Raw genomic sequence first — 12438 nt, 5'->3', positions numbered from 1 at the left:
TCAGCTAAAACAGCATTTAATTGATACCACGTACAAGTGCAGTAGAAAGAAAGGTGCAACGTTAACTCCTATCCTAAAATATGCTACACCCCATTCTGTGGCCAACTAATTCTCACTCCTAGCCCCCACCTTTCTCGTCTACCTCTTCTATGTGCACTGCCTGAACTTTGTTCACTCCTGTCTTCTTCAATCTTTCTTCTCCCCCCTTCCCCAACATCAAACTGAACACATTTTGCAGTAAGAAAATTTTATCTCTTACGGTTAAGGTAGTATTTTTTTTTCTTACAAACCTTCTGCACACTTTTGTTGGAAACAGTTTGTTTTCTTAGCATCCACGTCTATTGCACATTTCTAGGTAACTCTCACAGTTCTTCTGGAATCACATAAAATACTAAAATAATCAGGAACAAATGCATTAAATTAGAGACACATTTAAAATACTGGCACTACTAACCTAAAAACTTGCAGGGTATCTTAATTAGCATGCATTTCCTGAAGAAACGGTCTGGAACTGTGACAAGTACATCTGTTTATTGAAGGTTAAAACATTTTTTATTAATTTCACAGATTTTAGAGAAGAAAGAAAAAATGTTAACCAAAATTAGGGGCATTCCGGAATATGAGGGATAGCTGAAAAGTATACTTTCAGACTTAACCCGAGAAGAGCTCAGTGTTCCCCGGCCCGAATCTATCTCGAATACCAAATGTCATTAATAAAGAAAACTACACGGTAATCTCCCAGTGAAGCACCTCGCAGGATGCGCAGTAGCAAAGCCCGCCCCGGACACGCCTCCTAGACTCACAATGTCATGTAATTGTTGAAAAACACAGTAGCAAAGCCCGCCTACTAGTAACCCTGACAGCTGTCACATTTATTTCGAACGCTGCACAATGGAACGATTCAATTACCGATGTGGGTGCATGTATGTGTGATCTGCTCATTGCCCGCGATGTACTTCACTGGGAGATTACCACTCTATCCCCTTTCCACCATGTCAGCTTCCGTATGCGCAAGGCGAGTATACTGGAACTCTATTTCCCATCAGTCATTGAAAGTTTGGTCTTTCCTTCCGGCCCCGGAGGTGTGTGGGAAAGTTGCTTGCCCTTGTGTCTAAACTCCGGTGAGGTTCCATTCACACCTCTTGATAGCAGTTCTTGTTTTGCTACTCTCGGTTTACTGCAAAAGAAAACATTATGACACAAGCTGTACGATTCTTTCGCTGTACACTTCCCATGGTTTCTCGGTGTGCAGCTTTTCGCCAGCCTAGCCGTTTCTACGCGGAAGCAGCGCCGGCTGCCGTTGCACAGATGTCCTTCACGTTCGCTTCCCCAACCGAGGTAAGGAGTGTTTGAATATTAGACTGGTCCGTATTTTAGGACTGCTGTTGGAGTCAAAACCCATGTACAGTAGTCTAGATTTTTATTTCTATTCTTGACGTTTGTGTCTGTTGGTCCCCGAGCATCAGTCTTGCAGTTCCTTTGTACCAATGAAATAAACTGTTCAGTTTTGATAGGAAGTACATTTTCTGGAGGGATCAATTCTTAATATTTGCCTTTCATGCGCTCCTTCAACCACTCTTGAAGCCTGTCTCCACTTTTTCATGTAAGGTTGGGGTGTTACAGCAACAGTGAGTATCATAGGTAAATACTAGGCTGGCTGCCCGCCCTTGTGGGCCATTTTAAGCCTAGCCACTTTACAGTTTTTTTGCTCGAATTAACCAGCCCAGCAGGTCCTGTTTATATCACAGGCAAGGTTTAAGTCTTTAGAACGCGTATTTCTGGTACTATTTATTTTGTGGACATGCTGGAGGTCCATCAGAGTGGGGTCTGACAATGCCCTGTATGCAAGGCATAGATCTCCCCTCAAAAGATTGTAGGAGACAGAATACAGGGATAGGGCCTTGAGGTGGCCTGCATAGGACATATTACTTATGCCTGTATTCTTTTAGTGAGGAACCTCTGTGGCTCTTCCAATTGTTGGATATGCCTGGTTAGGTACCGACAGAGGTAAGGAATGTACTTCTAGACCATAAATACACATGCACTCACATCTAGTGCCAGATTAGTGTCTTATCCACCTTACTTTGGAATGTGGAATGAGTCAATACACAGAAGGCACCCCATTCGAGTCCCAAACCAGGGATTCTTTTTTCCTGTAAGCCGACAATGCTAACAGTGCACCACCATACTGTCTCAGCCAGTTATGAGTATATTGGGTAAAAAATTACTCTTTCTTAGGTAGTTGTCAGAGATTATTGTGTAGAGTTGCACAGTGCAACAGTTCTTCCTTATTTTTAATATAGAGGGTTGTGTGTGTGTGTATATATATATATTTCTAGTGCGTAAATTGTGGTGCTTACACAGTCTCCTGGGCAGCAGTCTTGTCATATTATCGTGTCTTTCCATATACAGACCCTCGCCATGAGTGCATCACGACCAGCAATGAGAGATACAAAAGTTTTCAATTCTGTTTTACAGAGCCTGTATTTGCTGTTTCTTCCACTTCTGTAGAATTTGTAAACTGACGTGTACATAGCCCGCCGTCTTGGTCTGCCATCTTCAGCCTTTTATTTTTTTTTTGCTTCAGTTCACCTCTTTGTAACTGTAGACCTTCGTCGAATCTTGGTTAACATGTGGTTGTTCTAAACGTTTTCTGTATTTTTCTATTTTACACTTTTAGAGGCTGCCTTATCCTTTCCAAAATGCTTCTGCTAAGCGGTGCTGTCATCTTGGATTTCTTCTCTCTATGCTTTTGAATTTTCACCATGTTTGGATCTGATAAAGTCAGCAAATATGTATGCAGTTTTATGAATGCAGGCCTATCCTTGTCAGTTTTGAGGTGGCCATATCTCCTTCAGACTGAGGGATATAGAATATTTATGCCTTTTTAAAATAAAATTTGGTAAGTGTGAAGCATTTTTCTTTTCTTGTTCACCTGATTCAATTTTGTTTGGTACCACTCGCTCATACCAAAGCTTTAAGTTAGAACAGGAAGAGCAAATTGATTTATAGCATATACTTTATTCCTATATATCAGTGCAGATTTCAGAATTGGCTTTATTCTTTTCCTGTTATAAATGCTGCTTTTGTATATTTGTCAAGGCAGAATGTTGTATCTGCGAACATTTTAACCATTTCTTTTTGTGCTTTCAGATACTCCTCTGAGGAACTATGCAGTTTAATTCATCCACAAAAAGTAGATGAGATGTCTTGAAACCAGGCTGATTTCAGAAGTTAACTGTAAACATAGCTAGTCTCTTAAGTAAGCAGCTTGATTGTTTAAGGGCAAGGCAAAACAGCAGTGGTGTCAAAAGAATCACACTGGAATTTCCCTTTTGAATTTTTATCCCTGAGATGGTGATTTGCTTTTGTCATGGCTCTGCTACAAAATGGTTTGACACCGTCTTGTAGTCACTGCAGTCTAAGTGATTGATGTAGGGTGCATCTTGTATGTAAAAATAAATTGAGGCACCAAAGTTACACACTGGAAATCAGTCACTGTACTTTATTGCAGAAGACAAACGGTAAGCGCTTTCACAACTTAATGTTGCTTCATCAGACCACATCACTACAACTGATGCTTATTTTAATAACCATCAGGGATGACATTCCCCCTTTTTTTAAATATTATTGTGTGTAAATACACACCTTTCTATTTATTTTATGCATTTTTCTTATGGATATCGATATATGTTCTTATGTTAGTGGAGTAATATGTCTTTAAATTGTGATACTAATTGTCCTAGTATTTAACCAAGCATCAGGTGTAGTGATGTGGTCTGATGAAGCAACATTAAGTTGTGAAAGCGCTTACCGTTTGTCTTCTGCAATAAAGTACAGTGACTGATTTCCAGTGTGTAACTTTGGTGCCTTAATTTACTTTTGCTGCTGCTGTGTGTTTTGGGCACCTCAGTGTACCTGCAGCCGTTTGGTTTTTGCATCTTCTGCATCTTGTATGTCTTTAAGCATTCCATTATCCATGAGTGTGCGATGCTGTCAAATGCTTTTTTTGTAATCTATCTATGTCATACTTGGTTTCTTCCTTATTTATAGCTCTCTGTTATGGCTTTTAACCATCGATGATCCCTTGTTCCTTGTAACTTTCTTCTACCTTTTTGTTCTTTTCCTGTGATTGAATGTTTTTCCAGGTGGCTAGAAATTTTGCATCAGTTTTAGTGTATAATTTATATATTGTCAGAAGGCAACATATTATTGTATAGTTCTTGGGGCTGGTTTGCAGACTCTCTCTTAAGGAGTATGTTTTTTTTTTCTTGGTGTACATTTAAGATATATTTACTTTGGGTAAATGTTTGTGTAAGGATGTTGATACCTATAGCCAGAAATTAGATATTGTATCTTGTTCCAGTGTTTTTCAGTTAAGAAAATGAATCTGCATTGAAAATAAACAATTTTCTATTTTTTCCAGCACTCCCACAACAATTGGTAATGTAAATGCCTACTAATGTATGGAAATCTTGGTCACAAATATTATAAATGGTGTCTGTGATATGTACTTAAATGGTGTCTGTGATATGTACTGCTTTACACAATAATGTTAATATGTCTGAATACAAGTGTCCTAAGGATAATACAAGTTGAATTGCCTACCTTGGTTATCTATGAATAAATGTGTGTTGTTATTGATTCTGTACCACTTTGTCTTGTCTTGCCTATTGCTCCCTTGGAGCCCAGGTTGTGGCTGAAAAAATGGTCAGTTGACCAGGTCACCAAATGGCAATAAAAACAAATATCGCCAATTTTTCCAAAGGTATGCAGTTCTTTACTGTAGCTCTTAGTTGGGGAATGACCATTTCCTTGGTGCAGTGATCACCGTAGTTTCCATCACATTTAAGTACACAGTTGTTAACATGGGCTACCTTGTTCGCCGCTTTTCAACAAAATTATTTACTACTAGTATTAGAATCATTTAGCTCTTGCCTTGGGCTGATCTCCCATTTATATATTTGTTACTTTCTGTTTTACAAACTTATCTTTATTTTCTGCATTCTGTTTACTGTTGTATGAAACTTTGTACTATGTTATGTTTTCAGTTTAATGACCATTTTCTGGCATGTTGTTTCAGTGTAGATCTTGTACATATTGTAATGTAATTTTAGTTATAACCATGTCATGTGATTACTTTTTTTACTTGTACTTTTTGGAACTGCGGTGGTGGTGCTGCGGTAGCGTTGTTGCTTCACAGTAAGACATTGTCCTGTTCGATTCTCAGCTAAAGCATCTTCTGTGTGGAGACGTGTGAATGGGCATACCTTCGTTGAAGGTTGTGCGTCAGGGCTGGCAACTCGGTATGTAAAAATCTACTGCCAATCATTAGCGGACGGGAGTTCCGCTGTGGCGACCCCTAACCAGGAAAAGCCGAAGGATACAACAACTTTTTGGAGCTTTTCTCCTCGGGCCTCTGCTGAAAAATCTATATGTGTTTTTAGCTTCTAGAATAATTAGTTGCTTCATTGTTTGTTTGTGCTTGCAGTTTGCTTGTTTGTTTACCAGATAGTCCATTGGGCTGAGAAGACCCCATTTTCAATGGAGTCTCTGGGAGAAAAGCTCCATAAAGACATTGTACAATGTAAACAAGTCATTGACAATCAAGGAATACAGGTGAAAAAACAGTATTTAAAAATTATAGTTTAGTAAATTTAAAAAGAAAACTAAAAAAAAATTAGTAAATCTTTACAAATATGTTTGTTCATACAGTAGAGGCAAAGGAGCTTCACATAGGTATCCTATGAGAGTTATGATAGGGTAAGTGGGAAAGGAGGTGTTTAGTGTAGAAGTAAGCAAAGCGGGAATAGTAAGAAGTAGTAGAGTAAAAAGTAAGAAGGTGGAGAGAAGGGTTGATTAGGAAGCATTGTAGCCTAGTGTGAAGTGTGAGAAGAGAGAGGGAGGGAGAGTGAGAAAACAGAGTGTAATGCTAAGGGAGTTATGTGGGTTGAGAGCAGGAACATTCCCAGAGAGATATGAGATGGAAGTGAAGCAAGGTCTTAAAAGTAGAGTGGTTATGGGTGGTACAGATACGAGGTGGCATTGTTATGCTAAACTTGCTTTTAATACCTAATATGCAAAACCACAGCCGTAGTTTAGGCATTGTCTCACTGTTCCCAGTGTAGTTATTAGGAAGCTGTATTTATTCGCTGTTTTCATCAAGTACATCTTCTGGGCCCTACAATCTGTTCTTCTTTTAACAGATTGTTGGTGTCTTGTATGGGATTCAAGTGCATTTTGGGATGGGGATGGGTATATTTAGATTCATAGGGTTCATAGGTTAGTGTTAGGCTAACTGCCCTTATGGACCATTGTAAGCCTAGCCAATTACCCCATGTGAGAATTGAACCCTGCACCTTTCTATAAGGTAAACACCTTGACCATTATGCCAGTGAACTAAAGTACAGCATCCCAGTTTTGTTGTCCCTAGTTTGGTGTATTACAGTAGAATAATTAACTGCATGTAGGTGAATAATTAACTGCATGTAGGTGAATCCCTTAAGTATTGCACAAACATAGACAGTCAGTAGTAAGTAGTACCCAGGTTCTCTGCAGTGTTAGCTTGTTGGTTCATAGGTGTGTATTAGGCTAATGGGCCTGGAGCCTTTACAAGCCTAGTCCATAGGATTACCTTGGTATCGTACTACTCTACCTTAGTTCCCAGTGACTTTGTCTAGTAGAGCCACTGGAGTGATCCCCAGAGTGAATTTTATATTTTCCTTCCACTCATCAAGATCTCTCTTGAAGAGGGCCAGTGACAGAGAGGTGCTCTGTTTGACATGTATGGGAAGTCTCTTCCATAGCATGGGCAGTCTCTGGGTTATGAACCTGTCCTTCCAGCATATTCTGTTGGTTGGGGTAATGCTGAAGTCTCTGGAGTGTGTGGTGCGGAGGGATTGGGATTTCTTTAGATGTAGCATTTCTAACAGAGCTGGGTCAGACATAGTTTTGTAAGTGAAGCAGAGATCATCTCTTAAGTAGGCGATATGAGACAGAGAATAGTTGGGAGTTTTTTGAGTTTGTCCATGTAGGACAAGTGTTTAAGGCCTAGGATCCTCTTTGTGAGGTACCTTTGCGGCCTCTCCAGTTGTTGCAGGTGTCTAGTGAGGTGCATGCCAAATGGGGCATTATACTCCTGATTGGCTTGATGAGGAAAGAGTAGAGGGAGATAATGACCTCTTTCTTCCTGGATCCAAAACCCTTAGTAATGAGATGTGCCACATAAAATGACTTTCTGACCACAGTGGCAATGTGGTGGTCAAAAGAGAGGTTGCTGTCAAACCTGTGTTCTCAGATCTCCTATAACACCTTCTGTGTTCGGTTGACTACAATCAGTGTGGTAATTCATGGGAAATGGGTTTTTCCCAAAGGGGATGATGCATTTTTTGGCATTGAACTTAAGGCCATGGTTCTGACACCAGTCGTTGGTCTCAAGTGAGGCCTTTCTGTAGGATGTCAACATCACTTGGGGAGTTAGTAATAGCTCCCAACTTGCAATCATCTGCAAACTTTGTCAGCCAGAGTTCCTTTGTGTTGGCCTGGACTTCAGAGAAGTTGATACCGAACAGGAGAAGGACCCAGGATTGCACCCTGTAGGACTCCACTCGCGACTGGTCGGCAGTCTGACTTGGAGTCAGCTACTTTCACACTGTGGGTTCGGGTTCTGTCTGTGAGCCAGTTTGCAACCCACCCAGTGATTGTATAGGATGATGCCTAGCTTAGTGAGTTTTTCTAGGATTCCTGAGTGGGGAATGTATCAAAGGTCTTGGCCAGATCAAGGTAGGCTGTAAGAACCACCTTGCCTTTATTCACTGCTCTGGTGACTGACTCAAAGAAGTTGAGCAGGCATGATCTATCCTTCACAAAATCAAACTGTGTGGGATCCAGAGTTTGGAGGTTCCCAATATCCTTGTTTATTTAGGTCCATGATGATGCGTTCCATAGCTTTGCATATCAGACTTTTCAGGCTAATGGGGCAATAGTTCCCAGGGTCTGTAGTAGCTTGTCCTTTTGTGGAGAGGGATGAGTGTAACAGTGCGCCATTCTGTAGGGACAAAGCCTGTGGAGAGGCTATGATTGAACAGGGCACACGGGAGGTGCCAGTTCACTCTCTAGTTCATGTAGAGCATAGCCAGGGATATTGTCAGGTCTCATAGAAAGCTGTATTCTTGGCCTTGGTCAGTGCTGTTTTAACCTGTGCAGCAGTAATACTGGGTGCCAGCATTCTACTGGTATTGTGATTGGTCCTTTCGGGGGGGGGGGGTAAAGATGGCACTGAATCTGTTGGCCAGTATATTGGCAGTATCTGTTGGCTCTGTATAGGAGGTACCATTGTGCAGTAGCTCAGAGTGAATCTGGGTATTGCTGTGGAGATTATTTACATAACTATAGAAGGCCTTGTGGTTGTCGTTGCTATCTGCTGCAATTCTGTTTTCATAGCTAGCCTTAGATGATTTGATGAGGGATCTCAACTTTTTGTTGAGGCTGATAAGGGAGTTTTTCCAGTCTTGGGAATTCACCTTATTCCGCATCAGCTTCCTCCTCCTGTTGTAGAGTTTGTTTATGGCGGGGGCAGGGGACTACCAGATTGGTTTCCTTTTTTTGGAGGAGAGCATCTTGGTTCTATTTGGTATGGTGAGATCCATGCATTTGTGTACATGTTTGTACAGTGCATTGATGTATGATTTGGTGGTCATGCAACTATTCTCCATTTGCATGGGTGCTGTGAAGTTAGCCACCTCTGTTTTTAGGAGCCCAAAGCTTTTCATGGTGGCGACCTTGGTGGGGTGGGAGGTATGTGGATTTCTAAGGTGATTTAGTTTATGGTCAGATCTAACCAGGGAGGAGTTGAATATTGGTGTAGATCAACAGTCACCCATGTTAGTAATGATGAAGTCAAGGATGTAGCTACCTCTAGTGGGGGTAAGAACGAACTGGTCCAGGGGATTGGAATTAATGAATTCCAGGAAACATGGGGCAAATGTATTGGTACATAGGCTCACAGGTGTGTACTAGGCCAAAGGCCCTGGAGCCCAAGCCTGGCCCATAGAAGTGCCCCGGCATCATGCTGCCATTGGTTCCCAGTGCCTCTATCAAGTAGAGTCACTGGAGTGATCCCTGGGGTGAATTTTCTATTTCTCATCCACTCGTCAAGATTTCTCTTGAAAAGGGCCATTGAGGTGCTGTGCTTGACATGTATGGGAAGTCTATTCCAGAGCATGGGCATTCTCTGGGTTATGAACCTGCCCCTCCAGCATGTTCTGTTGATTGTGTTAATGAGCTTGAGGTCCCTGGAGCGTATGGTGTGGAGGGATTGGGATTTTTTGGGATTGCCTCTTAATAGACTATATGAGACAGTGAAAAGGAAAAGCTGGAGTTTTTTGAGCCTGTCCATGTAGGGCATGTGTTTTAAGGCCTAGGATTCTCTTCGTGAGGTACTTTTGTGGCCTTTCCAGCTGTTTAGTGAGGTACATGCCAAATGGGATATTATACTCTATGATTGGTCTAATGATGGTAGAGTAGAGAGTGATGATTACCTCTTTCTTCCTGGGATGAAAAACCCTTGGTAATGAGATGTGCCACATAGAAGGACTTTTTGACCACAGTGGCAATGTGCCGGTCGAAGGAGAGGTGTCAACCCTGTGTCCCCAGATCTTTTATAACGCCTTCAGTGTTCATTGGGCTACCATCAGTGTGGTAATTAGTGGCAACTGAGTTTTTCCTAAAGGGAATGACTACGCATTTTTTGGCATTAAACTTAAGGCCATGGTTCCAACACCAGTCGTTTGTCTTGGTGAGGTCTTTCTGTAGGATGTCTACATCACTTAGGGAGTTAATAATGACTCCCAGCTTGCAATCATCAGCAAACATGAATAGTTTTCCCAGTTAATGGAGGGGTAGTTGAATTTGCTCAGTATGAAAGTGTTAGGTTGGACCCTAATATTCTCCAGGGTGCTTAGGAACGTGGAGTGAGTCTTGGGACATGGTTGGGGACCTATAGCAGGCTATGACCTGAATCGCTGTCTTACCCAGTGTTAGCTGTACCTGAAGTATCTTTGATGCATTATGTTGGGCTACCAGTCTGGAGGTGTGCGCATCCTTTATGAATATGGAAACGCCGCCTCCTTTGGAGCTTCGGTCCAAGTTCTGTGGCCGAAAGGTGTGGAATGAGTTATAGCCTAGTAGTGCAGGGGTGCTTCCTGCTGCTTTGAACCAGGTCTCTGTTACAGCACAAATGTCGATGTTCTCCATTTTAAGGAGTGCTTTGAGCGAGTGCATTTTGAGATTTAGACTTCTAGCGTTGAGCAGCATGACCCATAGACTGCATTTGTTTCTAGCTGTTATGGTAATTTGGTCTTTGGAACACTGCCTTAAAAAGGCACTATAGGGGTGGCAAGAGCCTTGGTCAGTTTCTGGAGCCCAGGGGTGACAGATGCAGGACATCTCTGGCAAAGCATCAAGGTCTGTCAGTCATGTCATCCCAGGCAGACAGTTACTGAATCCCCTTAGAATGACACCAGAAACTTAGCCACTTGCTGAAATCAGTAATTTTCTGCTTGTACTGTGGTATAATTCTGGGTGATGGTAGGATGCTGCTCAGGGCTAGGGTCATGCCCGCCTAGGCTACATAATCTGAGAGCTCCTTCACGTCTCTACATGTATTCCAGGGAAGTATGTCTCTGGTCATTCAAACCCACATGTGCAATGACATAGTCATATTTGTCCCTGTTGTTGAGGGACCTGAGTGCGTGCGTTATGTGGCAGATCTTGGCACCTGACAGGCAGGCAGCTAACTTTTACTTTCTCCTTATTCAGCCTAGTATGTGGGACATCAGTGTGTCTGACTATTGAGTCACCTATAGTCTGTGTGTTGGGCATGTTGTTTTGCCTTAGGGGCTTTTGGTTGAGTGGCGCACTGTTAAGGAGTTGTCTTGTGATTAGTGTTGTGTTGTGGTGGTCGAGTGTGTTTCTGCCTTGTAGGTCTCTGGTGTTTGGGTAGATTTTTATTGAGAGCCTCTGCAAAAGTGGGTGTGTGGTTTGTGTTTTTATGTGAAGGTAGTGTTGGTGTGTGTTCTGGAGGGCTATGTGTTCCATGTGGTGTGGTGCAAGGGTTGACCACCTCCTCTTGATCAGCTATTCCAGTCTTGGATGGAGAGTGCATGGCTTCCAATTTGGATATATAAGTGCATCTCTCGCAAATCTGAGTGTTGGAAGGTTAGAGGAGAGGGTTGTCAGTGTAAAATAATCAGCCCTGCCAAGTCTCGAACTCAGGACCCTGTACACTATAGTCAGAGCAGTATTTAGTTGTCCTTCAACACATTAAGGTGCTGACAAAGAAATTCTGGCAGTATTCCTTACAAGAACAAGCTCTTATAAGTTGCTTGTAAGCTGCTATTATTTTTATATCCATTATTATTGGAAATTAAGGTTGTTAAATAATTTTTGAAATAAAAACACAGCAACTTCCCTGTGTTATTTGCTGCTTGTGTGTGTGTGAGACAGTCTTAACTATTTTTTCTGCTGTTTTTAATTTTTAAAGTCAAGAGGAGATATGAGGAAGAATTGGTTACAAAAGGATAATTGCACAGCTTTTAATATTAACTTAAAGGTAAATGGAATAGGTGGGAACATTTTTTGTGCATCTTATAAAGACACTGATAATGTACCACATTTTTCTGTTCATTTCTTGATTTGGTGATGGAAAGCGTGGGGGATAATGCTTTCTTTGTCAGGAAGTATAGTAATTTTACTGAAGTGACACGAGGTGACGACGTAATAGTCAAAACCAGCTTCTGGGAAGGTGTCCTTGATGTAAAAGGACAGCATCATTATGTCATTTGAATTCTTGTACAGTAAATTAGTCAAGAATTGTGGCATCCTGGGTATTTGGAAAATTTACATACTTGCTACTCATAATGGAAGTTTGAAAGCAAAACTCTGCAAACTTTGTAGACTTTTAACTTTGGCATGACCTTCTGTAAAGGAAGGGAGGCAGTGATCCCATTGTCTGGTAAAAGTAAAATTGTAAAATCTAGTTACCTTAATTGAATATGTTCTTATGAAGCTTGATTTGTTTTTAGTAGGTAAATGTGTTTTGACACTACAGAAGCCTTTAATGTTGTATTCATCATCCTAAGCCTGTTAAATGTTAGCAGTTTCTTAGGCTTGTTACTGGCCGTAGAGAGGGAAGTTAGTCAAATTATTGGGTTAAATGACAAGTGAATCCCAGAAGTTTTTTTTTTTTTTTTAATCCCTGCTATTATGTTAACTAAATTTGTAGTCATCTCCCAAAAAATAGGTGCATTGCTACATCAGACTTGGATGGTGACATGCTTCATTAATATCTTTCAGGTATTTAGTGCTCATCATTAAAGTTTTCAGTATGTAACAGTATCATTTAGTTGAAAGTACTGGATTGCGTGTAACTTTAAAAAG

General features: G+C 41.2%; 1 protein-coding gene across 2 annotated transcripts in view; it reads left to right on the top strand.

The window, feature by feature from the left end:
- The first annotated feature begins 884 nt into the window (after positions 1 to 884).
- ATP5F1D (ATP synthase F1 subunit delta) overlaps positions 885 to 12438 on the top strand; it is a 52267-nt gene continuing 40713 nt past the window's right edge. The window contains exon 1 of one of the 2 annotated variants that reach the window (XM_044053807.1): positions 885 to 1015. In XM_044053807.1, the coding sequence (XP_043909742.1) occupies positions 926 to 1015 (90 nt within the window). In that variant the 5' untranslated portion in view covers positions 885 to 925. Of the gene's footprint in view, positions 1016 to 1066; positions 1339 to 12438 lie in introns of those variants that run through there. The other variant, XM_044053806.1, reaches the window with a different exon arrangement.

The sequence above is a fragment of the Protopterus annectens genome, chromosome 13.part0, assembly GCF_019279795.1.
Source record: "Protopterus annectens isolate FY-2018-M chromosome 13.part0, PAN1.0, whole genome shotgun sequence".
Lineage (NCBI taxonomy): Eukaryota > Metazoa > Chordata > Ceratodontiformes > Protopteridae > Protopterus > Protopterus annectens.
Note: the sequence above shows the minus strand (reverse complement) of the source record. Positions and strands in the feature narration are given on the sequence as shown.